General features: G+C 40.2%; 2 protein-coding genes across 4 annotated transcripts in view; one reads left to right on the top strand and one right to left on the bottom strand.

The window, feature by feature from the left end:
- The window catches only part of dok6 (docking protein 6), a 76,903-nt gene extending 62,680 nt beyond the window's left edge, over positions 1 to 14,223 (top strand). The window contains 1 exon segment of the mRNA XM_014157186.2: positions 11,460 to 14,223. Within this exon segment, the coding sequence (XP_014012661.1) occupies positions 11,460 to 11,608 (149 nt within the window). The 3' untranslated portion in view covers positions 11,609 to 14,223.
- Positions 14,216 to 27,656, bottom strand: cd226 (CD226 molecule). 3 transcript variants are annotated; one of them, NM_001139914.1, is given in 6 exon segments: positions 14,216 to 15,604; positions 15,759 to 15,813; positions 18,195 to 18,294; positions 20,331 to 20,711; positions 25,812 to 26,186; positions 27,367 to 27,433. In NM_001139914.1, coding segments are annotated over 6 exon segments (1,104 nt in total). In that variant the 3' UTR covers positions 14,216 to 15,478.
- Between the last annotated feature and the right edge of the window lie 149 nt (positions 27,657 to 27,805).

Below are 27,805 nucleotides of genomic sequence, written 5' to 3'. Positions count from 1 at the left end.
CTTGCTATCCCCAAGGAGGGCAACGTCATGACACACTGTATATAGATTTTTCTATTGTGTTATTGACTGTACTGTATGTTTGTTTATCCCTTGTGTAACTGTGTCGTTGTTTTTGTCGCAGTGCTTTGCTTTATCTTGGCCAGGTTGCAGTTGTAAATGAGAACTTGTTCTCAACTGGCCTACCTGGTTAAATAAAGGTGAAATAAAATCAAAATCACAGCTGTAATCTCTGGCAAAGGTCACATAACATTTTAATCCCACTTTGTAACATACAATTTGTAATAAGTCAAGGGTTGTGAATACTTTCTGAAGGCATTGTACGCAAAGAATGTATATCTCAACACCAGACCATTGCAAAATGTTTCATCTTCAATTCAAATGAATTTGTTTCCCACCCACTCATTTGTTCTTTCTGTTTCTCTTATGTACTTGACACTTTAAATCAGTAAATATATAGAGACAAAAACAGACCCTTAGTCAAAGAAGATATCAATCATATTTCCTCTCTTAGATGATTGTAAAAGTCTTACCAATAACCATAAGACAAAATGACTGGCTTTTTATATCCTTACAAACACTCCATGTTTAATAGAAGGCCGTTTTTTCCTTTGAGAGAGGAGAATGGTGCTGTTTGTTTCCCACTGAGAGATTGATGATGCATCAAAATAATAAGTGCACTTTAAAGTTTTAAAGGCAAGATAAAAAATACAAGCGCCAACGCCTGTCTGAAACGGATCAATTACCCCAAACTGATATTGGAATGGAAATGCACAAGAATGGCTGGTTTTAGAGATAATTGTTCAGTTATTTCTCTCTCTCCTTCTCTCTGTCTGTGTCCCTGCCTCCCTCTACCTCTCTCTCTGTCTATCCCTTTTTCTCTGCCCCCCCCACTCACGTAAACACTCTCATTCTCTCTCCCTCTCTGAAACGCATCGTTCAACAGTTATCCGCCTATCCGCAGCAGCAGCATTAGCAATTCTAATAGCAGTGTTCTTATTTGATCCTTTCAGAGTGATAAAAGTGGATTTTACTGAAAGGAGGAGAGGAAGTCAGTAAGGACATAGGATTATGATAGGAGAGAGAGTATGGTGATACTACTATCTCTACTGCAACAGGTACAGCTTAAATAATGGATCACCTGCAGCTTATGAATGTGCTGTACATTTGTAACGTCTCATTCAGTACACTGGTAATCTTGCCCCCAGCCCTCTTTCTCTCTCGTGCTCTCTCTTGCCTTCTCTCTCTCATGCTCTCTCGCACTCTCTCTCTCTAGCGCACGCTCTCTCTCTAGCGCACACTCTCTCTCGCACGTGTGCTCTCTCACTTTCTCTGTCTCTGTCTTGCGTGCTCGTGCTCTCGCTCTCTCACTCTCTCTAGCACTCAATTCAATTCAAGGGGCTTTATTGGCATGGGAAACATGTTAACATTGCCAAAGCAAGTGAAGTAGATAATATACAAAAGTGAAATAAACAATAAAAATGAACAGTAAACATTACACTCACAGAAGTTCCAAAAGAATAAAGACGTTACAAATGTCATATTATGTATATATACAGTGTTGTAACAATGAGCAAATGGTTAAAGTACAATAGGGAAAATAAATAAACATAAATATGGGTTGTATTTACAATGGTGTTTGTTCTTCACTGGTTGCCCTTTTCTTGCGGCAACAGGTCACAAATCTTGCTGCTGTGATGGCAGACTGTGGTATTTCACCCAGTAGAAATGGGAGTTAATCAAAATCGGGTTTGTTTTCTAATTCTTTGTGGATCTGTGTAATCGGAGGGAAATATGTGTCTCTAATATGGTCATACATTTGTCAGGAGGTTAGGAAGTGCAGCTCAGTTTCCACCTCATTTTGTGGGTCTTCTCTTTAGAGCTAGGTCTGCCTACGGCGGCCTTTCTCAATAACAAGGCTATGCTCACTGAGTCTGTACATAGTCAAAGCTTTCCTTAAGTTTGTGTCAGTCACAGTGGTCAGGTATTCTGCCACTGTGTACTCTCTGTTTAGGGCCAAATAGCATTCTAGTTTGCTCTGTTTTTTGTTTGTTAATTATTTCCAGAGTGTCAAGTAATTATCTTTGTATCTTTTATCATGATTTGGTTGGGTCTAATTGTGTTGCTGTCCTGGGGCTCTGTGGGGTGTGTTTGTGTTCGTGAACAGAGCCCCAGGACCAGCTTGTTAAGGGGACTCTTCTCCAGGTTAATCTCTCTGTAGGTGATGGCTTTGTTATGGAAGGTTTGGGAATCGCTTCCTTTTAGGTGGTTGTAGAATTTAACGTCTCTTTTCTGGATTTTGATAATTAGCGGGTATCGGGCTAATTCTGTTCTGCATGCATATTTGGTGTTTTATGTTGTACACTGAGGATATTTTTGCAGAATTCTGCATGCAGAGTCTCAATTTGGTGTTTGTCCCATTTTGTGAATTCTTAGTTGGTGAGCGGACCCCAGACCTCAAAACCATAAAGGGCTGGGTTCTATAACTGATTCAAGTATTTTTTGCCAGATCCTAATTGGTATTTCGAATTTTATGTTCTTTTTGATGGCATTGAATGCCCTTCTTGCCTTGTCTCTCAGATTGTTCACAGCTTTGTGGAAGTTACCTGTGGCGCTGGTGTTTAGGCCAAGGTATGTATAGTTTTTCGTGTGTTCTAGGGTAACGGTGTCTAGATGGAATTTGTATTTGTAGTCCTGGCAACTGGACCTTTTTTGGAACACCATTATTTTGGTCTTACTGAGATTTACTGCCAGGGCCCAGGTCTGGCAGAATCTGTGCAGAAGATCTAGGTGCTGCTGTAGGCCCTCCTTGGTTGGTGACAAAAGCACCAGATCATCAGCAAACAGTAGACATTTGACTTCAGATTCTGGTAGGGTGAGGCCGGGTGCTGCAGACTGTTCTAGTGCCCTCGCCAATTCGTTGATATATATGTTGAAGAGGGTGGGGCTTAAGCTGCATCCCTGTCTCACCCCAGGGCTCTGTGGGAAGAAATGTGTGTGTGTTAGCCTATTTTAACCACACACTTGTTGTTTGTGTACATGGAATTTATAATGTCGTATGTTTTTCTCGCAACACCACTTTCCATCAATTTGTATAGCAGACCCTCATGCCAAATTGAGTCAAAGGCTTTTTTGAAATCAACAAAGCATGAGAAGACTTTGCCTTTGTTTTGGTTTGTTTGTTTGTCAATTAGGGTGTGCAGGGTGAATACGTGGTCTGTCGTATGATCATTTGGTAAAAAGCCAATTTGACATTTGCTCAGTACATTGTTTTCACTGAGGAAATGTACGAGTCTGCTGTTAATGTTAATGCAGAGGATTTCCCCAAGGTTGCTGTTGACGCATATCCCACGATAGTTATTGGGGTCAAATTTGTATCGACTTTTGTGGATTGGGGTGGTCAGTCCTTGGTTCCAAGGATGATGTTAAAGAGTTTTAGTATAGCCAACTGGATTTTGTTGTCTGTATATTTTATCATTTCATTGAGGATACCATCAACACCACAGGTCTTTTTGGGTTGGAGCGTTTTTATTTTGTCCTGTAGTTCATTCGAAGTAATTGGAGAATCCAGTGGGTTCTGGTTGTCTTTAATAGTTGATTCTAAGATTTATATTTGATCATGTATATGTTTTTGCTGTTTGTTCTTTGTTCTTTGTTATAGAGCCACAAAGATTGGAGAAGTGGTTAACCCATACATCTCCATTTTGGATAGATAATTCTTCGTGTTGTTGTTTGTTTAGTGTTTTCCAATTTTCCCAGAAGTGGTTAGTCTATGGATTCTTCAGCTGATTTCTGACATGCTGTTCCTTCTTTTTCCGTGGTTTATTTCTGTATTGTTTTAGTGATTCACCATAGTGAAGGTGTAGACTCAGGTTTTCTGGGTCTCTGTTTTTGGTTGGACAAGTTTCTCAATTTGTTTCTTAGGTTTTTGCATTCTTCATCAGCCATTTGTCATTGTTGTTCATTATCTTCGGTTTTCTGTATGACATTTTTTGATTTGATAGGGAAGCTGAGAGGTCAAATATACTGTTTAGCTTTTCTACTGCCAGGTTTACACCTTCGCCATTACAGTGAAACATTTTGTCCAGGAAATTGTCAAGAAGGGATTGAATTTGTTGTTGCCCAATTGTTTTTGGGCAGATTTCCACACTACTCTCCTTCCATCTATAGCATTTCTTAATTTTATTCAGCTCCTTTGGCTTTGATGCCTCATGATTGAGCAAAGCTCTGTTCAAGTAGAGTGTGATTTTGCTGCAATCTGATAGGGGTGTCAGTAGACTGAGAGACTCTGGGTTGAGGTCATTGATAAAGTAGTCTACAGTACTACCGCCAAGAGATGAGCTATATGTGTACCTGCCATAGGAGTCTCCTCGAAGCCTGCCATTGACTATGTACATACCCAGCGTGCGACAGAGCTGCAGCAGTTGTGACTCATTTTTGTTGGTTATGTTGTCATAGTTGTGCCTAGAGGGGCATATGGGTGAGAGAATGCTGTCCCCTCCAGGTAGGTGTTTGTCCCTCTGTGTGCTGAGGGTGTCAGGTTCTTGTCCAGTTCTGGCATTTAGGTCGCCACAGACTAGTACATGTCCCTGGGCCTGGAAATTGTTGATCCCCCCCTCTGAGATGGAGAAGCTGTCATCGTTAAAGTATGGGGATTCTATTGGGGGTATATAGATAGCACACATGAGGACATCTTTCTCTGTTGAGATAATTTCCTTATTAATTTCTTGCCAGATGTAAAATGTTCCTGTTTTGACTAATTTAATAGAGTGGGTAAGGTCGGCTCTATACCAAATTAGCACACCCCCTGAGTCTCTTCCCTGTTTCACAACTAGTAGTTTGGTGGATGGGACTACCACCTCTCTGTAGCCTAGAGGGCAACCAGTGAGTCAGTCTCCTTTACACCGTGTTTCTTGTTGGATGGATATTTCCAATTTCTTTGATGAAGTCTGGGTACCTGCTCTTTAGGTCAAAGGCAGATGACCTCAGACCTTGTATATTCCAGGATGAGACAGTAAAAGCGTAATCAGAAATCAGAGAAATCAGCCAAAACCTCAGAAACAAAATTGTAGACCTCCACAAGTCTGGTTCATCCTTGGGAGGAATTTCCAAACACCTGAAGGTACCACGTTCATCTGTACAAACAAAAGTACGCAAGTATAAACACCATGGGACCACGCAGCTGTGATACCGCTCAGGAAGGAGATGCGTTCTGTCTCTTAGAGATGAACATACTTTGGTGCAAAAAATGCTAATCAATCCCAGAACAACAGCAAAGGACCTTGTGAAGATGCTGGAGGAAACAGGTACAAAAGTATCTATATCCACAGTTATACAAGTCCTATATTGACATAACCTGAATGTCCGCTCAGCAAGGAAGAAGCCACTGCTCCAAAACCGATATAAAAAAGCCAGACTACGGTTTGCAACTGCACATGGGGACAAAGATCGTACTTTCTGGAGAAATATCCTCTGGTATGATTAAACAAAAATAGAACTGTTTGGCCATAATGCCCATCGTTATGTTTGGAGGAAAAAGGGGGAGTCTTGCAAGCCGAAGAACACCATCCCAACCGTGAAGCACGGGAGTGGCAGCATCATGTTGTGGGGGTACTATGCTGCAGGAGGGACTGGTGCACTTCACAAAATAGTTGGCATCATGAGGAAGGAAAATAATGTGGATATATTGAAGCAACATCTCAAGACATCAGTCAGGAAGTTCATTTGGCTAAGGTGTATGTAAACTTCTGTCTTCAACTGTATATGATTGCCATAGTCTGAGGGACATCCCATGAACATTAATTTGCTGAAGTATTTACATTGTATATAACTTACTAGTAATACATAGTGGAACCATTATCCATGTACACATTGTTGTTTATTTATTAGACATTCTTAATTTGTTTTTTTTAATCATTTGATTTTTATATAATTAAATGTTTTGACCAAAGATTACCCAATACAACTGCAGTAGTGTTGTACCTGGGAGTTGGGAGTATTTCTCACAGTAGAGGAAAAGGTGCGTCTCTGTCTCTACCTCCCCTGTCGTGCAGTGACCACATAGACGCTCCTCTTTGCGTAGCCATGTCGTTTTGTGTCTCCCTTTTTCTATAGCCAATTGGTGGTCACTGAGCCTGTCACTGAGCCTGTTTTGGTTGGGATCTGTCTCTGTTTTGTATCTCTGACAGTAGAGATATTCTTCCAATTTGTATTCTCTTTTGAGGGCCAAGTAGCAATTTAGTTTATTGTGTGTTTTTCTTTTCTTTTCCCAATTTGTCAAATAGGAGATTTTCATTTCTCTAACAATTTGATTGATTTCTCTGTATGTTTGAATAATAGGGTTGTTTGGTGTTTTTAACAGTTGACGAAGGGGACTCTTTTCACGGTTCAGCTCTTTGGTTTCCAGTGTTTTGAATTCTAAGGATGTTTTGGGGCTTAATTTCAAATGATGCCAAAATCTTTATATTTACAATTAAAGGGAATCTTCCGAGTTCCACTCTGTATGCATTATTTGGTACTTTCTTTTGGATATTTAGGACAATTCTGCAGAATTCTGTATGTAGATTTTCTATTTAGTTTTTCTCCCAATGCTTATAATCGTAATTATAGGTTGGACCCCAAACCTCACTTCCATGTAGTGCAATTAGTAAAATTACACTTAAATATTTTGCACCAGATTGGGATAGGAGTATTTCATTTTTAGAATTGTATTTTTATGGAGTAAAATGCTTTGCAGGCTTTTTCCTTTTAGTGCATTCTCTGCCAGACCAAATCCAACAGAGGCACTGGTTTTTATTCCCATGCTATTTTCTAATTTGAAGGAGTGTCTGCTGCTCTGATTCCTGGCCTTTTTCTGGAAAATCACAACTTTGGTTTTCTGAAAGTTGATGTTGTATTCCCAAAGAATGTTAAGTAGTTCCTGTAGACCTTGCTCTGTTGGTGACAGTAGGACAAGGTAATCTCCTCTCTCTGTGGCTCTCGCACTCGGTGGCGCTCCATCTCTCTGTAGCTCTCTCTCTCTCTGTGGCTCTTGCTCTGTGGCTCTCTCTCTGTCTCTCAGAGCAGAGGAGGTGGGGGGGCTGCTGCGGTCCATAGCCTGTGTGTCTACTACAGTCCAGACAGGGGTCTGCGTCCAGAGCTTGGATCTCGGCAGGGGTCTTGTCACACACACACACACACACACACACACACACACACACACACAGCTGTTTAAGGCCCAGCAGATGTTTAGTTCTGTTGTGTTTTCTCACTCTGAGCTGGACTGGAAGATTCCATTTCCAGCCTACATTGCGGTGGGTAGAGAAAAAAATTGTCTTGGCAGAGATAGATGAGAGGGCTGTGGTTGGCTGCACCCCGGCTGTTTCACAAATGTAATACGGAGACAAAAAGAGAAATGTTCCCTTTTTCCCTCGTTACAGTCTCAGTGATTTTCCAAAGTGGTAGAGTGAGCGAATGTTGGAGGATCTGTATTAAGGACATTCTGAATCAGATAATTCTACTAATGATTTCTGGAGAATAGATTTTTGCCAGTGCAGTATTTTCAAATTGTATGTGTGACTCACTTCACATGTTCTCTCTGAGACACACTGCTGTGATTGGCTTCACATCACCCACTCACACTGGTCTCTCTCACTATTTGTTTCTCCTTCCTCGTTGCTCACTCGCTCTCGGACTCACATTTCTAATCTCTCTTTCTTTCTCTCTCTCTCCATTCTCATACACATTTTCTTTCACATGTAATCAAACAATCCTCCTCTCTCTCCCTCTCTGTCTCTGCCCCTGCTCCCACGCCATGTTATCTGCAGTTTGGCAGCGCTTGCCAAGGTGACTGGAACAGGGTTTATGTGGAGGAGTCATTGACAGACACACAGTGTGGTGGCACGGCTAGCCTGGCACCACACTGAAGAGTCAGGGTGGCTCAGAGAGTGGCACAGACCAGTAACCACACACCAACGCCCTCCTGATAGGATCCAGCTACAGCTTACAGACACAGGGGCACACTGGAGGGGGTTCACACCTGGCAAGGAATTACTGTCTTTGATATAAAAATGGACACACCTGTACCATGGAACATAACCGACAATTTGCAATTCATGAGTTCAGTTTCCCTTCATCTCTAGCAAAGCTTGCACAATGTATTGATGTATAATTTGCTTTGCTTGGTCTATTAGATTGGATGAATATAGTTAATAAACGGCCAGAGGTGTTGGAGGTATAGTTGATTGCAGCACATAGTCTAAAGGGTTCTTCTGGACCTCATGAAATATTGATTGATATCCACTTCCTTCCTGGTCAGCAACACCCAATCAGCAGTCCTCTGCACTGTACTGTGTCCTCATCTTACCGCCACACATTTCCGAGACCAGCTGACTCCCATCCATTATTAATGACCGGAGTCTCAGTGAAAAACACCCCCCAAAGTATCCATTTACACCCATTTCCAAATATATCTGAAAACAGGATGTCGGAAGCAAATTGGATAAATAATTTGGATTAAGAAGAGAGGTGTTTTTTTTGCAGAGAAACAAGCTAAACGTTTAGAGCTGTGCAGTACAACAAAGCTAACACTGAATTGTTGTTGTGAACATATGTTTTCAGCAGACGCTCTCAGATTGTCAAAGCGATATGAGACCAACACCTTCTATGTTTCAAGTTGGGTGAAACAAGACACACTCTTCCAATACCCACAGCATACTACGTAGAATTAAGTGCCTTCAGAAGGTATTCATACTCCTTGACTTATAAAATGTTTTGTTGTGTTATAGCCCGAATTCAAAACCAATTAGATATGTTTTTCTCACCCATCTACACACAATGCCCCATAATTACAAAGTGAAAACATGCTTGTAGACATTTTGGCAAATGTATTGATAATGAAATACAGAAATATCCAATTTACTTAAGGATTCACACCCTGAGTCAATACTTTGTAGAAGCACCTTTGGCAGCGATTACAGCTATGAGTCTTTCTTGGTACGTCTCTAAGAGCTTTTGTTGATCATTGCTAAATAACCATTTTCAGGATTTTCCTTATATTTATTTTAAGTAGATTTAAGTCAGAACTGTAACTTAGCCACTTAGGAACATTCACTGTCTTCTTGGTAAGCAACTGTAGTGTAGTTTTGGCCAAGTGTTTTAGGTTATAGTCCTGTTGATAGGTTAACTAATACCCCAGTGTATTGAGGAAAGCAGCCTGAGCCAGGTTATCCTTTAGGATTTTGCCTGTGTTTAGCTCCATTCTGTTTATTTTTTTATACTGAAAAACTCCCCAGTCCTTAACGATGACAAGCATACCTATAACATGATACAGCCACCACTATGCTTGAAAATATGGAGAGTGGTACTCAGTAATGTTTTGTATTTTATTTGCCCCAAACATAACACTTTGTATTCAGGACAGAAAGGTAATTGCATTGCCACATTTTTTTTGCAGTATTACTTTAGTGCCTTGTTGCAAACCGGATAATTTGTTTTATATATATTTTCTTCTGTACAGGCTTCCTTCTTTTCACTCTGTCATTTAGGTTAGTATTGTAGAGTAACTACAATGCTGTTTTCTCCTATCACGGCCATTAAACTCTAACTGTTTCGAAGTCACCATTGGCCTCCTGGTTAAATCCTTGAGCGGTTTCTTTCCTCTCCGGCAACTGAGTTAGGAAGGATGCCTGTATCTTTGTAGTGACAAGGTGTATTGATACACCATCCAAAGTGTAATCAATAACTTCACCATGCTCAAAGGGATGTTGAAGTCTTCTTTTTTCACCCATCTACCAAAAGGTGCCCTTCTTTGCGAGGCATTGGAAAACCTCCCTGGTCTTTGTGGTTGAATCTATGTTTGAAATTCACTGCTCAACTAAGGGACCTTCCAGGTAATTGAATGTGTGGGGCATGTTAAACACTATTATTGCATACAGAGTGAATGCATGCAACATATTATGTGACTTGTTATGCAAATGTTTTAGGGTTGCTATTATTTAGGCTTGCTATATCAAAGGGGTTAAATACTTATTGACTCAAGACATTTCAGCTTCTCATTTGTAATTCATTTGCAAAATAAAAAAACAAACATAATTCCACTTTGACATTATGGGGTATTGTGTGTAGGTCAGTGACCAATAAATCTCAATTTAATCTATTTTAAATTAAATTAAAAAGTCAAATGGGAGTGAATACAATGTACCTTCAGAAAGAATTTAAACACAGATTCAACCACAAAGGGAAGTTTTCCAACGCCTCGCAAAGAAGAACACCTATTGGTAGATTTTTAAACCAGACATTGAATATCTCTTTGGGTGTGGTGAAGTTATGAATTACACTTTGGATGGTGTATCAATACACCCAGTCACTACAAGGATACAGGTGTCCTTCCTAACTCAGTTGCCGGAGAGGAAGGAAACCACTCAGGGATTTCACCATGAGTGCCAATGGTGACTCTAAAACAGTTAGAGTTTAATGATTGTGAAAGGAGAAAACTGAGGATGGAACAGCAACATTGTTGGTGCTCCACAATACTAACCTAATTGACAGAGTGAAGAGAAGGAAGTCTTTATAGAATAAAAATATTCCAAAACATGCATCCTGTTTGCAACAAGGCACTAAAGTAATACTGTAAAAAATGTGGCAAAGCAATTAACTTTTTTCCCTGAATAGAAAGTGTTATGTGTGGGAAAAATCCAATGCAACACATTACTGAGTACAACTCTCCATATTTTCAAGCATAGTAGTGGCTGCATGATGTTATGGGTATGCTTGTAATAGTTGAGGACTGGGGAGTTTTTCAGGATAAAAAATAAACAGAATAGAGCTAAGCACAGGCAAAATCCTAGAGGAAAACCTGGTTCTGTCTGCTTTCCACCAGACACTGGAAGATTAATTCACCTTTCTGCAGGACAATAATCCAAAACAAGGCCAAATCTACACTGGAGCTGTTTACCAAGATGACATTGAATGTTCCTGAGTGGCCTAATCACAGTTGTGACTTAAATCAGCTTGAAAATCTATGGCAAGACTTTAAAATGGCTATCTAGCAATGATCAACAACCAACTTGACAGAGCTTGAAGAATTTTAAAAAGAATAAAAAAAGAATGTGCAAATATTATACAACCCAGGTGTGCAAAGCTCTTAGAGACTTACCCAGAAAGACAGCTGTAATCGCTGCCAAAGGTGAATCCAACATGTATTGACTCAGGGGTGTGAATAATTGCAAAAATTTGATATTTCTATATTTCATTTTCAATAAATTTGTAAAAATATGTTTTCACTTTGTCATTATGTGTGTTATGTGTAGATGGGTGAGACAAAAAAAAACCCCGATTTAATCCATTTTGAATTAAGGCTGTAACACAACAAAATGTGGAGTAAGGGGTATGAATAATTTCTGAAGGCACTGAATGACCTAGTATGGACTATAGCCAGAGAGACTATCCTTTTCCTCACCACTGTCTTCTCCTGTTGTTTCCAGGTACTAGCCTGACGATGATCCCCCGTGCACAGACCTTCCCCAGCTTCCTCTCTGAACAGACAGAAGAGCAGTCCTCTCAGCACCAGGAAGAGGCACTTTCTCCCTCCAGTGGCTACGGCTCAAACTGCAACCAGGGGATGCTCCAATGACAAGCACTTACAGGACAAACCTGGACATTCCAACACTTTAGAAGGCTGTAGAAATATGTATAGGAACATGTATAATATGGCATTGTATGTTAATAAATTATGACGAGTGTTAATTGTAGAGCGGTACATATATATATATTATTCTAGACTTTTTTGTACCCGTTGTGAGACAACATAGGCTAAAACAATTGCACCAAAAATATTTCTCTTGTAGTTTTCAAAAGGGAGACATACTGTACGTGTCATAGTGTTTGCGAGTACTTTGGGTCCTTTCACTGTAAAGTCCCTTGTTGGTTAGCCTTTTTTTCAAACTGCATATCATACATTCTGAAATGTCAAAAGTTTATGCAGATTGCAAAGCAATGCTGAAAAGGGTTATGTTTGTAAGTTGTTCATGTCTTGTGACTGAAGGTCCAAAAAATTGGAACATGTTTTTCATCCCATAATTTTCCCCACACTGATGTTCTGACACCTGCTGGGTCCCATTCATTAGGGAAAACTCATAACATTCTGAAATATTTGTGGGCTTTTTAGTTTACCTGCAACAAGCACCACGTCCCGCCATTCAAAATGGTTTGCCTGTTCACGAGTACAGGTCTGAGATAGACGCTGTAGGCAACATATTTAAAAATCTATACAAATGATCCCAACTTTCAAACGCATGAACAAAACCATACAATGAAAATATTAACAAATCTGACTAGCACCTATAGGCTACATCTAAGTCCAACTTGACTAGGACCTACAGTATAGACTATAGCCTATTTAAGGCTGACCCTTGTGAAAAAGCAGTTTATTTGGCTTCTGTTTGGAGCACTCAGACTGTGACCATGCTTGGTCTAACTATTGATGTTTCCCAGACCTCTCGCCCTGTCCTCCAGCCACAGTACGAAGTGCCTTCTGACGCATGCAGACTGAAGAGTGTGACACTATTGTACCAGACACCCACAGGCTTAATCTCTGGCCTGGGTCCGTGTCTGCCATTATTCTAGTATATCTACGCCCTCAGCTCCTCTTAGGTGCAAGACATTCTGAAAATAGTATTGTCCATTTAAACAAAAAAAGACTTGTCGTCTGTCATTATCTGAGAAATGATAGTGTCCACAAATTCACAGATGGTAAGAACACAAAGTCAATATTCACAAGAAAAGACAATCAGTTTATTGAGGTATACGGATGAGCAAATCAGTCATTACACTCTTATCCTTTTGAGCTACTTCCTTTCTTTGTTGTGTGAATTATTTTGGTCAAAGTTTGAATATTTATTTTCATAGAGGTAGATATGTTTATATGGAATCCCAGAAACATCCAGGGCACAGTATAAAATAATATCATGAATATCATATGTTTAGATCTCACAGTTACACACAATTTGCTGTTTGTTTAATTACTGTATATTATAAGTGAATCAATTTAACCTGAACATGGGTTGGATGAACAAAGAAAGTGCCCTTCTACAAAAGGTTCTCAGTATCTATCTGATACAATGATAACTGGGTGAAACTCACTACTGCACACCTGTGTTTAATGTAATTAATCCATCTCTACTATTTTACACAACTGTAAAGGGAGAAAGTAGTTCCATTTTGTTTGTGATGAGTGTTTATACAGTTGTGGTAGGGAGAGAAAGTAGTTGTAGTTTGTTTGGAGTATTTATACAACTGTGGTAATGAGAGAAAGTAGTACCAGGTAGTTCTGTGACATTCATTATTTGTTGTTTTCCACTTTTCATGTCTTTCTCACACTGTTTATGTCAGCCACATCTTGTTTGAATATAGTATAGAAATAGACAGTAGACGTTTTCTGTCTTCAATGGTACTACATTACCAGTGGTGGGAAAAGTGCCCATTGTCATACTTGAGTAAAAGTAAAAGTGAAAGTCACCCAGTAAAATTCGACTTTTTAGTAAAAGTCCAAAAGTATTTGGTTTTAAATATACTTAAGTATCAAGAGTAAATGTAATTGCTAAAATTTACATAAGTATAAAAAGTAAAAGTATAAATAATTTCAAATTCCTTATATTAAGCAAACCAGACTGCATAATTTTCTTGTTTTTTAAATGTATGGATATCCAGGGGCACACTCCAACACTCAGACATAATTTACAAACAAACATGTGTGTTTAGTGAGTCCGCCAGATAAGAGGCAGTAGGGATGACCAGGGATGTTCTCTTGATAAGTGTGTGAAATGGACCATTTTCCTGTCTTGCTAAGCATTCAAAGTATAACGAGTACTTTTGGGTGTCAGGTAATTAGTATGGATTAAAGAGTACTGTATTTTAAGGAATGTAGTGAAGTAAAAGTTGTAAAAGTAAAGTTACCCCCAAAAAAACAGACTTAAGTAGTACTTTAAAGTATTTTTACTTAAAGTACTTAACACCACTGTACGTTATACAATGGTAATGTTCCTACAGTACCACCTCAATGTTAGTTTGATGTTTGTGTCTAAATAATCACACACTACATGCTTTTGTGTTTCGTTACTTTGTCATAATATTTGTTAATAGCACTTTTTAATAAATTGAGTGTAGGATTACGTTGTTCACTCACTAAATGTATATATGTAATGTTTTTTTTGATGAGAGAATAAATTGAATGTACATGTTGTCAAGGTATAAAGATGTTTTATTTTTTTTAATTTTTTTATGACAATACATTTCTGTGCCGATTTAACCAACACGCAACAGGGCTGAATGCAGTTGCTATGGCAGGGATTCAAACAAAAGCGCATTGTAGAGAAGCACATTGCAATATGCTTTAAAAGTCAATGTTCCAGACATTTGCGGAGATCACATTCACGCCAAGCACTGCGGATGTCAGCACATGCGTAAATTACCTTCAAAAGTAAAGTGCAATGCCCTTGTTTACAACACACCTTTGATTGAATCCCGGCCAAACACTCCCAGAAGAGACCAACTCATGTCACAGTAGAGTAGGTTTTATTTAGTCCACATGGGGTCATTAAAGTCACAGAGAAACACAGTATCAGCACCTATTGTACCGACGCAGACAAGTAGGCTTAATAAATTAACAAGACTAAAACCCTGTATTCCGAATGTAAATTGTCCATTATTCTTTCATTTTTTGCATCCTCCTCTTCCTCTTCTTGCTGAGAGCCCAGACATCTTTCATTCCCAAGACCTCCATTTTATTCTCAGCTAGGAATAGAATTGCATTTTTGTCCAACAGTGTCAGAAGAATTTCTAATCACAGCATTCATCTAGATTCTACAGCTAGAAAGAGAAGAAATATTTCATCTATGGCTTAGATATTCGAAAAAATACAATAGTACAGTATGTTTCCATTGACTATGATAATTTTGCTGAATTAACATGTGAACAATTCCATGAAAACATAACGTTACAGAATTCTATAAGAACCTACAGGACCCAATCTGTGTAACTACAACAGGAAAACACAGCATGCCCAGGGGATGGAACAGCATGACCGGTTTGTTCATTGTCACACGATTGAGTTAGGGACAACTAAGGATTTGAATGGAGCTGGGAGGCGTTTAATAACAGTTTGTTATGGGGCGGTATTACTGCATGTAAAGCCTTCAACAATATATTATACAAAATGAGTGTTTTACATATTATTAGTAGCAAATGTATATCTAAACAAACCGTCAATGTTTCAAGGGATTACACAGAGTTGCATAGATTGAGAGCAAACCAAGTGTAAGTCAGACTGATACATAGTTTAATTGAAGTAGGCCTACTTTGCAGTTATATGAATGATTCTGTCCCACAGTCTTTGACCACTATAAGCGGTTGAATATATTCATGAATGTTTCAATGGGGAGACTGTGGCTGTGCCACTGTTACAGCATGACTGGGGTCAAACAGGTCTGTAACACAGTACTTCTCCCTATCTCTTCCTTTTAGTGTGTGAACGTACGGTGTGTATGTTGCCGTACACTGGGCTATCTCCTCTCTGATTGGTCCCCTTCCTCATCCTGTCATACACAGGAACGTTCTCATAGGTGTTGCAGGACTACAAAGACATTAGACATTAGAGCTATATTAGAGATATGTTAGAGATGTGCCACATTATTGAAACGCACTGACTGATACATGGAAACAAGATATAGTGCTATTTTATTAGTATCCACATGATTAGGAAATGACAAGATATGTTATATTCTTACCCGGCTCTGAGCTGGATGCAGTTTGGTTATGTACTTCTCTCTCATCTTCTTCTTTCTGAAGAGACAGACAGAGAGACAGATAGATAGAGAGTCAGATGAGGCAGACAGGCAGAGAGACGGGTAGAATAGCTGGTTATTTTGGTCCAGAAGCATACAACCATATTTACACTACCGGTCAAAAGTCTTAGAACACCTACTCATTCAAAAGGTTTTTCTTTATTTTTACTATTTTCTAAATTTTAGAATAATAGTGAAGACATCAAAACTATGAAATAACACATATGGAATCTTGTAGTAAGCTAAAAAGTGTTAAACAAATCTAAATATATTTGAGATTTGAGATTCTTCAAATAGCCAACCTTTGTCTTGATGACAACTTTGCACACACTTGGCATTCTCTCAACCAGCTTCATGAGGTAGTCACCTGGAATGCATTTCAATTAACAGGTGTGCATTGTTAAAAGTTAATTTGTGGAATTTCTATCCTTCTTAATGCATTTGAGCCAAACAGTTGTGTTGCGACAAGGTAGAGGGGTGATACAGAAGATAGCCCTATTTGGTAAAAGACCAAGTCCATATTATGGCAAGAACAGCTGAAATAAGAAAAGAGAAATGACAGTCCATCATTACTTTAAGACATGAAGGTCTGTCAATACGGAAAATTTCAATAACTTTGAAAGTGCAGTCGCAAAAACCATCAAGCGCTATGATGAAACTGGCTCTGATGAGGACCACCACAGGAAAGGAAGACCCACAGTCACCTCTGCTGCAGAGGATAAGTTTATTAGAGTTACCAGCCTCAGAAATTACAGCCCAAATAAATGCTTCACAGAGTTCAAGTAACAGACACATCTCAACATCAACTGTTCAGAGGAGACTGTATGAATCAGGCCTTCATGGTCAAATTGCTGCAAAGAAACCACTACTAAAGGACACCAATATGAAGAAGACACGTGCTTGGGCCAAGAAACATAAGCAATGGACATTAGACCCTGGTGGAAATCTGTCCTTTGGTCTGATGAGTCCAAATTTGAGATTTTTGGTTCCAACCGCTGTGTCTTTGTGAGACGCAGAGTAGGTGAACGGATGATCTCTGCATGTGCGGTTTCCACTGTGAAGCATGGAGGAGGAGGTGTGATGGTGTGGGGGTGCTTTGCTAGTGACACTGTCTGTGATTTATTTAGAATTCAAGGCACACTTAACCAGCACGGCTACCACAGCATTCTGCAGCGATACGCCATCCCATCTGTTTTTGGCTTAGTAGGATTATAATTTGTTTTTCAACAGAACAATGACCCAACACAACTCCAGGCTGTGTAAGGGCTATTTTACAAAGAAAGAGAGTAATGGAGTGCTGCATCAGATGACCTGGCCTCCACAATCCCCCGACCTCAACCAAATTGAGATGGTTTGGTTTGAGTCGGATGGCAGAGTGAAGGAAAAGCAGCCAACAAGTGCTCAGCATATGTGGGAACTCCTTCATGACTGTTGGAAAAGCATTCCAGGTGAAGCTGGTTGAGAGAATGCCAAGAGTGTGCAAAGCAGTCATCAAGGCAAAGGGTGGCTATTTTGAAGAATTTCAGATATAAAATATATTTGAATTTTGTTTAACACTTTTTTAGTTAGTACATGATTCCATATGTTTTATTTCATAGTGTTGATGTCGTCACTATTATTCTACAACGTAGAAAATAGTAAAAATAAAGAAAAACCCTTGAATGAGTAAGTGTTCTAAACCTTTTGACCGGTAGTGTATATGGATGCGTTTTCATTCAAGCTAAGAAGATGGACTGTGCATTTTTATGAGTGAACTCTGAGGAGCCAGGATGTATTAGTTAACTCATCATACAGTGAGGGAAAAAAGTATTTGACCCCCTGCTGATTTTGTACGTTTACTTTTTTCCCCCTCACTGCATATCTCCCCACACACACATACTGTACACTCCTAAAGCCCACACTCTACTGGAAGTACAGCACCTACACGTCTCGCTAAGAAAGCAAAATGAAAGTGCACTCTCCGCGTAAAACTCAGTATGAGCAGTGGCCCGCCTTTCAGATATATGGTGCAGGGGAGGGACGGAGGGAGTGAAGGAAGGTTGGGGAAATGGAATTTCACAGCAAAAAGTTTATTCTCTAACAAATGAGTACCTATCTCCAGTAGCCTATTTACCTCTAACTGGGATGACTAATGCATGGTCTGTGAGAGGTATTTTACTAGTAAGAATATGTGGAACTTTTACATTTATCACATACAGATCACATCCAAATGAAGTTTGACAGTGTAAAGGGGCAATAGGTTCAAAGGGGCCTTCTGCAAATAAAGTATTCATCCATGTGTGTCCACTGAATAAGTTTACCTAGGCTAAGAGTAAATATAACTGTAAATTGTCCCTGCATGAAGAAAGAAAGAGTATAGAAAGTCAACTCTTACTGTACCTTTGCCACACAACCAGTATTACAATGACAGAGAGCAGCAGTAGGAGTCCTGACACTCCCCCGCCAATGTAGATTAGATACTCAGACAGGCTGAATTCAACTGAGAATGGAGGGAGAAAAGAGAGAAGGAGGGAGAAAGGGAGGGAGAAAAGAGGACAGACGGCTTTAATCTGTGTTTCCAAAATGGTAGGTCCTGACTGATGTGTGTAATTCCTTTACCCGTTGTGTCTTAAAGAAAGGGTAGAAACATCTGGGTAGAAATAGTTTGCTTACCACTTATCTAAACACCTCCCTCTCTCCTTAAACACACCACTCATCTAGAGAATATCAGTAATTCAGTTTTGCACCTGTACCAAACCGCTAACGGTCTTTGCCACATCCTGTGTCACTATGTCACTCACTGTGTGTATGATGTCATTGTTAGCAGAGTTGCATGTGTATACACAGCCTAATTAATACCTTGTCTCTATGCTGCATCTTGATCTATGCTGAACAAAAATATAAACGCAACATGTAACAATTTTTAAGATTTTACTGAATTACAGTTCATATGAGGAAATCAGTCAATTGAAATAAATTAATTAGGTCCTAATCTATGGATTTCACATGACTTGGAATACAGATATGCATCTGTTGGTCACAGATACTTAAAAAAAAAATGAGCCTCAGGATCTCATCACAGTATTTCTGTGCATTCAAAATGCCATTGATAAATACAATTGTGTTTGTTGTCCTTAGCTTATGCCTGCCCATACCATAACGCCACCGACACCATGGGACACTCTGTTCACAACGTTGACATCAGCAAACTGCTCGCCCACACAATGCCATACACGTGGCCTGCGGTTGTGAGGCATTTGAGGCGGCTTATGGTAGAGAAATTCATGTTAAATTCTCTGGCAACAGCTCTGGTGAACATTCCTGCAGTCAGCACACCAATTGCACACTCCCTCAAATCTTGAGACATCTGTGCCGTGCTGTGTGACAAAACTTGCCATTTTAGAGTGGCCTTTTGTCCCTAGCACAAGGTGTACCTGTGTAATGATCATGCTATTTAATCAGATTCTCGATATGCCACACCTGTCAGATGGATGGATTATCTTCACAAAATGCTCACTAACAGGTATGTAAACAAATTTGTAAACAAAACAGTTTCGAGAAATAATGTTTGTGCATTTGGAACATTTCTGATCTCTTTAATTCCAGTTTATGAACATGGGAGCAGCACTTTACATGTTGCGATTATATTTTTGTTCAGTGTAGATCATCATTGGAAATATGAGGTTGCTTTCACAGGGGACTGGTCTACACAGGCTTTCAAGGTCTCAATGTTACGGTGCACTGAAATACTGTATTTCACTGTATTAGTGATTATTATACTCAAGCTCAGCCCTAAGACGCACATTGGTCCTAATCACTTCAGGGAACTGAACTGGCTTTCAGTTCATCTCCGAATGGTGTTTATCAAACTGTTGATGGTTTTTAAAGTTATACATGACCTTGCCCCAGTTACCTGTCTGGATATTCTAATTTCATTACACTCTCATAGCCATCACACAATCGTAAAAATACTTTAAGTACTACTTAAGTATCCGTACATTACTTTACTATTTTACTTTTACTTCACTACATTCCTAAAGAAAATAATGTAATTTTTACTCCATACATTTTCCCTGTCACCCAAAATTACTTGTTACATGTTGACAGGAAAATGGTCATATTCACACACTTATCAAAAGAACATCCCTGGTCATCCCTACTGCCTCTGATCTGGCGGACTCACTAAACACAAATGCTTTGTTTGTAAATTATGTCTGAGTGTTGGAGTGTGCCCCTGGCTATCCATCAAAAGAAGAAGAAAAAAGTTTGAAATGGTTTTTACCTTTACTTTGGATACTTAAGTATATTTTAGCAATTCCACTTACTTTCGATACTTAAGTATATTTAAAACCAAGTATTTTATTTACATTTACTCAAGTAGTATTTTACTGGGTGACTTGAGTCATTTTCTTTTAAGGTATCTTTACTTTTACGAGTACTTTTTCCACCACTGTGTATTAGTAATTAAGTTCAATGTCTGAAATTACCTTTGCTGGTTACAATTAGTGGGGTAATGTTTTAACTCTGACCTCTTACCTGGGCTAAGTACAGTCAGCAGCACAGTGGTGGTCTGTACCCCAGCGTCCGTTTTGAAGAGACATCTATATAAACCTCCATCTTCCTCGCCCACGTCATTGAGCTGCAGACGTGTGTCCAGTCTATCTGAACAGTTCACTATCCCCCTGTGTGTGTAGTCTACTCCAAACAGACCACCATTCTCCAGCCGACACTTCGCCAGTATGCCCACGCCACTGCCGCTACCATGGTCTAGCTTCTCGACTGTGACCTCATACACGGTCCCGTTGTGCTCGTGGTTGCAGCTGATAGTCAGGTTGTCGCTCCTCTCTGCGATGAGTTCAGTGTCTGCTTGGATTACCTCAGGCTCAGGTTCTCTGGTGTGGATGTTAGCATCTCCATCTGTGATCCAGGGAAATTACAAAACAAAGGCAGAAAATGCAGAGAAAATTCACATTACCTTATATACAAAAGTATGTAGACACAATTTCAAATTAGTGGATTCAGCTATTTCAGCCATACCCGTTGCTGACAGGTGTATAAAATCGAGCACACAGCCATGCAATCTACATAGACAAACATCGGCAGCAGAATGGCCTTACTGAAGAAAATTTCAGCTTGAGCTGCCCCAGTCAACTGTAAGTGCTGTTATTGTGAAGATGAAACGTCTAGGAGCAACAACAGCTCAACCGCCGAGCAGCCACACACAAGCCCAGGATCACCATGCGCAATGCCAACCGTCGGCTGGAGAGGTGTAAACTCGCAGCCTTTGGACTCTGGAGCAGTGGAAACTCGTTCTCTGGAGTAATAAATCACGCTTCACCATCTGGCAGTCCAATGGACGAATCTGGGTTTGGGGGATGCCAGGAGAATACCTGCCCAAATGCATAGTGCCAACTGTAAAGTTTGGTGGATGAGGAATAATGGTCTGGGTCTGTTTTTCATTGTTCTAGTGAAGGGAAATTATAACGCTACAGCATACAATGACATTCTTGACGATTCTGCTTCCAACCTTGTGGCAACAGTTTGGGGAAGGCCCTTTCCTGTTTCAGCATAACAATGCCCTCGGGCACAAAGCGAGATCCATACAGAAATGGTTTGTCGAGGGCTTCGCGAGTGGTGCAGCAGTCTAAGGCACTGCATCGCAGTACTACAGGCGTCACTACAGACCCGGGTTCGATCCTGGGCTGTATCACAACGGGTCGTGACCGGGAGACCCATAGGGCTGTGCACAATTGGCCCAGCGTTGTCTGGGTTAGGAGAAGGTTTGGCCGGGGCGGGCTTTACTTGGCTCATCGTGCTCTAGTGACTCCTTGTGGTGGTCAGGTGAACAGTGTTTCCTCCGACACATTGGTGCGGCTGGCTTCCGGGTTAAGCAGACGGGTGTTAAGAAGCGTGGTTTGGCAAGTCACATTTCGGAGGACGCATTAGACTCCTGAGCCCATTGCAGCGATGATCGGTGTGGAAGTATTTCACTGACCTGCACAGAGCCCTGATCTCAACCCCATCGGACACCTTTGAAATTAATTGGAACGCTGACTGTGAGCCAGGCCTAATCGCCCAACATCAGTGCCGACCTCAGTAATGCTCTTGTGGCTGAATGGAAGCAAATCCCCGCAGCAATGTTCCAACATCTAGTGGAAAGCCTTCCCTAGAAGAGTGGAGGCCGTTATAGCAGCAAAGGGGGGACCAACACCATACCAATGCCCATGATTTTCAAATGTTGTCCACATATTTTGGTCATGTAGTGTATATGTAGTGACATGATCAATACACACACACACACACACACACACACACACACACACACACACACACACTGGCATAAAGCACTTTCTCTGGGCCCCACACAAGGTCGGCGTTCGGACAAAGCTTTGTTTTAGCTAATGTTTATTGGTAGGCCTATTTGGTTGTCATTTTATCAGGTTAAGCCTAACATTTCACAAAGCTATTTTAGACCACTGTAATTACTTTTTCAATATTTCAAGTTGGAAATTCAAACAGTGCAGACTGTCCAATACATTTTCGATACAACGGAATACTAACCAGCTACCAATTTGATATATACGGTTGCAGTCGGAAGTTTACATACACCTTAGCCAAATATATTTAAACTCAGTTTTTCACAATTCCTGACATCTAATCCAACTAAAAATTCCCTGTCTTAGGTCAGTTAGGATCACCACTTTATTTTAAGAATGTGAAATGTCAGAATAATAGCAGAGAGAATTATTTATTTCAGCTTTTATTTCTTTCATCACATTCCCAGTGGGTCAGAAGTTTACATACACTCAATTAGTATTTGGTAGCATTGCCTTTAAATTGTTTAACTTGGGTCAAACGTTTCGGATAGCCTTCCACAATATATTGGGTGAATTTTGGCCCATTCCTCCTGACAGAGCTGGTGTAACTGAGTCAGGTTTGTAGGCCTCCTTGCTCGCACACGCTTTTTCAGTTCTGCCCACAAACCTTCTATAAGATTGAGGTCAGGGCTTTGTGATGGCCACTCCAAGACCTTGACTTTGATGTCCTTAAGCCTTTTTGCCACAACTTTGGAAGTTTGCGTGGGGTCATTGTCCATTTGGAAGACCCATTTGCGACCAAGCTTTAACTTCCTGACTGATGTCTTGAGATGTTGCTTCAATATATCCACATAATTTTCCTTCCTCATTATTTTGTGATGTGCACCAGTTCCTCCTGCAGCAAAGCACCCCCACAACATGATGCTGCAACCCCCGTGCTTCATGGTTGGGATGGTGTTCTTCGACTTGCAAGCCTTTTTTCCTCCAAACATAACGATGGTCATTATGGCCAAACAGTTCTATTTTTGTTTCATCAGACCAGAGCACATTTCTCCAAATAGTACGATCTTTGTCCCCATGTGCAGTTGCAAACCGTAGTCTGGCTTTTTTATGGCGGTTTTGGAGCAGTGACTTCTTCCTTGCTGAACGGCCTTTCAGGTTATGTCGATATAGGACTCGTTTTGCTGTGGGATATAGATACTTTTGTACCTGTTTCCTCCAGCATCTTCACAAGGTCCTTTGCTGTTGTTCTGGGATTGATTTGCACTTTTCGCACCAAAGTACGTTAATCTCTAGGAGACTGAATGCGTCTCCTTCCTGAGCGGTATGACGGCTGCGTGGTCCCATGGTGTTAATACTTGCGTACTATTGTTTGTACAGATGAACGTGGTACCTTCAGGCGTTTGGAAATTGCTCCCAAGGATGAACCAGACTTGTGGAGGTCCACATTTTTTTTCTGAGGTCTTGGCTGATTTCTTTTGATTTTCCCATGATGTCAAGCAAAGAGGCACTAAGTTTGAAGGTAGGCCTTGAAATACATCCACAGGACCACCTCCAATTGACTCAAATGATGTCAATTAGCCTATCAGAAGCTTCTAAAGCCATGACATACTTTTCTGGAATTTTCCAAGCTGTTTAAAGGCACAGTCAATTTAGTGTATGTAAACTTCTGACCAACTGGAATTGTGATACAGTGAATTATAAGTGAAATAATCTGTCTGCAAACAATTGTTGGAAAAATTACTTGCATCATGCACAAAGTAGATGTCCTAACCGACTTGCCAAAACTATAGTTTGTTAACAAGAAATGTGTGGAGTGGTTGAAAAACGAGTTTTAATGACTCCAACATAAGTATATGTAAACCTCCGACTTCAACTGTAAATATATATATATATATATATATATATATAAGCGGGGACTGATAGTATTATAAGGAATTAACACAACAACTTTCAGTCCCAGCTGGGAGAGAGCGCGACGATGGCTCATGTCATGCAGGTTCCGGTATACAGGACAGCTTTGCTATATGCAAACTGACATGAGCCGTCGTCGCGCTCTCTCCCAGCTTGGACTGAAAGTTGTGTTAATTCCTTATAATACTATCATTATAATACTATAATTCCTAAAATCACTACTTTACTAGGAATTGTTTCGTTATGCAGTGTACTATTTTATAGCTATATATACACACACTATCTTTAGCTGCGATTTAGGTGTTATTTATAAAACATTATAAATTGTATTTATAAAATGACATCAAATAGCCTAACAGTGAGGAAAAATGTAGTTGGCTTGAGGATAAATTCAGGCATCTATTTTTGAACTTTGGCTAATAGCCTACACAAATGGGCTGCAATTTTCAAGGTAGATTAAATTAGTCCTAAATCAAATTAAATCCAATTTGAGACTCCCCTTGTCTCCTGTGTGCAAATGTTTTCACCATGACCTGTATGTTCAGGTTGTAGGCCCAACTTATTGGCAACCGACATTCCTGAGACATTGTGCATTACATGTCCATTGAGCTGCACACAATTTTAACTTAGTCTTAAATTATGCATGCCAAGTTATACCAGAGATAATGCACTGTTGATGTTGTGAACCAGCGTTTGAGTTGTATGAACGAAAATCGCATTTTTTCTATATATTTTTTTGAAATCCTCAGTAACTCTTATCAGCTATAGATAATATCTTTGCATCTGCCAATGTATTGGCTGTTTAGTGTCCAGACGACCTGTCCCCAGAGTTTCATATACAGTTCAACTATTTCCATAACGTGTTGAGACCGGGAATTATGGAGAATTAGAGGCTCAATTAAAGATGTTGCAGAACTGCTTTATTTGAATCACTCTTCCCATATGTTGCTATGGCAATCAAGCCGTTTTTACCATCCCTGTAGCTGCCGCTTCTTCTGAGCACTAGCGGTTCTGGGGGGGGGGCAGTGCCCCTGTGACAACAATTTTGGACCCCCTTGTGGCCCCCCTAAATGTGGAGTATGAAATCATCTTTACATAACTAATTTTTGCTATCGTTCTTTTTTTACATCCGTTATTAGACAGTGGCAACGATGATGATTATGAACATGGTCTTTTGCCTGCTAATGCCTGCAATGTAGTGAAGAAAACGATATGACAACAATAACATCTAATGTAACTGGCCCCAGCTCGGTCCCCCCAGTTGAAATGGTCTAGAACCGCCACTGCTTCTGAGATCGTTTTCTAAACTAAAACTCAAAAGAAGTAGGCATACATAGGAAACAGGCTCTCGGTGTGATGTGCATGTTTGAACACTTGAGTAAACTCCACTCATTGCACTGGCACCGTCTTAGCCTTGACCACGACATTTGTTCGCCGATATCCCCCTTATACCGTCAATCAGTTGATTATTTTTATTTTTCAGGACCAGGTGCACTTTTTCAGTCACTTTCCTGAAGCCCAAGAAACAAACATTTAGTTTCCTAGTACATATGGAAATGAAAAAGCTTTATGAAGGAAATACTTTATGGAAGGTTACTGTCAAAATGATTTGTTAATGTAGATAAGAAAATAGACATCGATGAAAGGTGCATGGGCATTGTAATAACACTCTGGGATTGATGAAAACAATCACCATTATCAGTCAAAGTATTTGGTACTAGCTAGTCAAACTCTATTGTAGACAACATATTCTAAATGAAAATACACAAGAAGTCCTAGACAGTACCTGCTTCACTACCCGCATCATCCTCTTCTACTGTCCCTGTGTCCTCCACCTCCACCCTTATGTCTCTGGCCCAGGATCCTTTAGGAAAGGTTTGAACAGAGCAGTGGTAGAGCCCTGCGTCCTCCTGGGTGACCTTACTGATGGTGATACTGCCATCCATGGGTGTGGTCTTCTGGAACTGGATCCTGGTCTGGTAGTACTGGGAGATGGACACTCCGTACTCAGGGTGATACACAGCTACAGGGGCCTTCTCAAACCGGATCAGTTTGGTCCAGGAGACCATGCTGAGGTTCCCTTCCCATGGACACACACACTCTAGAACCATCCCCTCCTTAAGCTTCACCGTGGTAACACCATCTCTCTGCTGCACAGAAACTGGACATGGCAGAGGGCATGTTTTCATACATGTGTACAGTATTACATTTATCTAACTTTACCTGGTCAGTTCATCAGGAATATTAGTAATTCTCAATAACCATTCTGACCTAAGGTTATCTCCAGTTTATTTTTATTTGGTAATCAGATTAATTGCATCCCGTGTAGCTCAGTTGGTAGAGCATGGCGCTTGCAACGCCAGGGTCGTGGGTTCCATTCACACAGGGGACCAGTACAAACATTTATGCACTACTGTAAGTTGCTCTGGATAAGAGTGTCTGCTAAATTAATAAAATGTAAATATATATATATATATAATTGATATGGAGTTGCAGTCCTTAGTACATAGTTAATCACAGGAATTATGACATGGAAATGATGCATAGAGAATGAAAAGCCTGTAAGCAGAACCTTCATCACGTAGTCAGCTGCTCCAACTGAAGATGGAGCAGTCATCAAATACATTTCCCTCTTTAGAGTCTCTCCCCTGGGTATCACTAATTTGGAGAATATTAGCCCACACAAATCAACAGAAATGGCAATAGCTGATGATCAAACAAATCAGTCGATCAGACTTCCATCTAGACAACCGATAAAAAAAAACAATCCCTTGGAAAGATAGCTAGTCTGACAGGTATAGAAGAAGTGTCTTTTCACTGTATTAGTCCTGTTAAGGCAACAAGGGAGCGTTGCCCATCGAAAGACTAACTCATTAACATGGACTCTGTCCTGGGTGTGTAAGAGTAAAGGGACGTTTGAGAAGCTGATGAGACGGTTGGTGTTCCTGTATTCTCCTAATTAAGAGTTGAAGAGAGAATGTCTGAACGCAGTCTAATTGTTATGGAAACATGCATAGAGAATAAGGGCAATGAGAAGTCAAAAGAGAATCCGCCTTTGTAGTTTTAATCCTAACAGCTCATGGTATGCTATCTTCAAGCAAATAAATAAATACTAAAACACATCTGGGTGAATATTTCAGTAATAACGTTTTATGTTGAGACTTTTAAACAGCAGTAAACTTAAATGTTTACCAAACGTAAGACAACAAATAGCCTACCTAACTAAACCAACAACTTTCAATGTTCTGCGTTTATAATCCATAGTGTACAAGTATACAAAGAAAGTTATATTTCCCTGATCAACATTACTCGTTAAAATAATAAAAGTGACATTCCCATACCTTTGAGACTGGAGAGAAAGATGAGGAGTACCATGAAGTACCAGTGGTCCTTTTGTACAGCCTCCATCTTGGCCCTCTGAGGCAGAATGAAAGCTGCATTGATGAGATGAGTGGAGAGGCAACAGGGCTGCACTTCCTACTAGCTGTCTCTCGCGCTACAGAGAAAGATGACATCCCAAATGGCAACCTATTCCCTATTTAGTGCACTACTTTTGACCCAAAGGGGTCTGGCCAAAAGTAGTGCACTAGACAGGGAATACATTGCCTTTTGGGACAGAAACAAACACTTTAGTCCACGGGAGGGGCCAGGGGGGACACTCCATGCTAACCCTTTGTTAGCTCATTCTACACAGAGGGACACTTTATATGCAGGGTTGGTGGTGGGTGGAAAGCTTAGTCCTGCTAGCTTATTCTATCAGGCTACAACAGAGAGGTGCTG

Source organism: Salmo salar, chromosome ssa19 (genome assembly GCF_905237065.1).
Source record: "Salmo salar chromosome ssa19, Ssal_v3.1, whole genome shotgun sequence".
In the NCBI taxonomy this organism is placed as follows: domain Eukaryota; kingdom Metazoa; phylum Chordata; class Actinopteri; order Salmoniformes; family Salmonidae; genus Salmo; species Salmo salar.
The sequence above is the reverse complement of the archived record's forward strand: the minus strand, read 5'-3'. Positions and strand labels throughout refer to the sequence as shown.

Bases quoted from the DNA above. Each gene is read 5' to 3' on its own strand.
- cd226 (XM_014157184.2), bottom strand. From the start codon at position 27,433: ATGGAGGCTGTACAAAAGGACCACTGGTACTTCATGGTACTCCTCATC. The intron at 20,712-25,811 runs GTACTGTCTAGG...CCTGGATCACAG, and splicing joins TGATGCGGGTAGTGAAGCAG to ATGGAGATGCTAACATCCAC. The intron at 15,814-18,194 runs GTACAGTAAGAG...CTGTCTCTTCAG, and splicing joins ATACTGGTTGTGTGGCAAAG to AAAGAAGAAGATGAGAGAGA.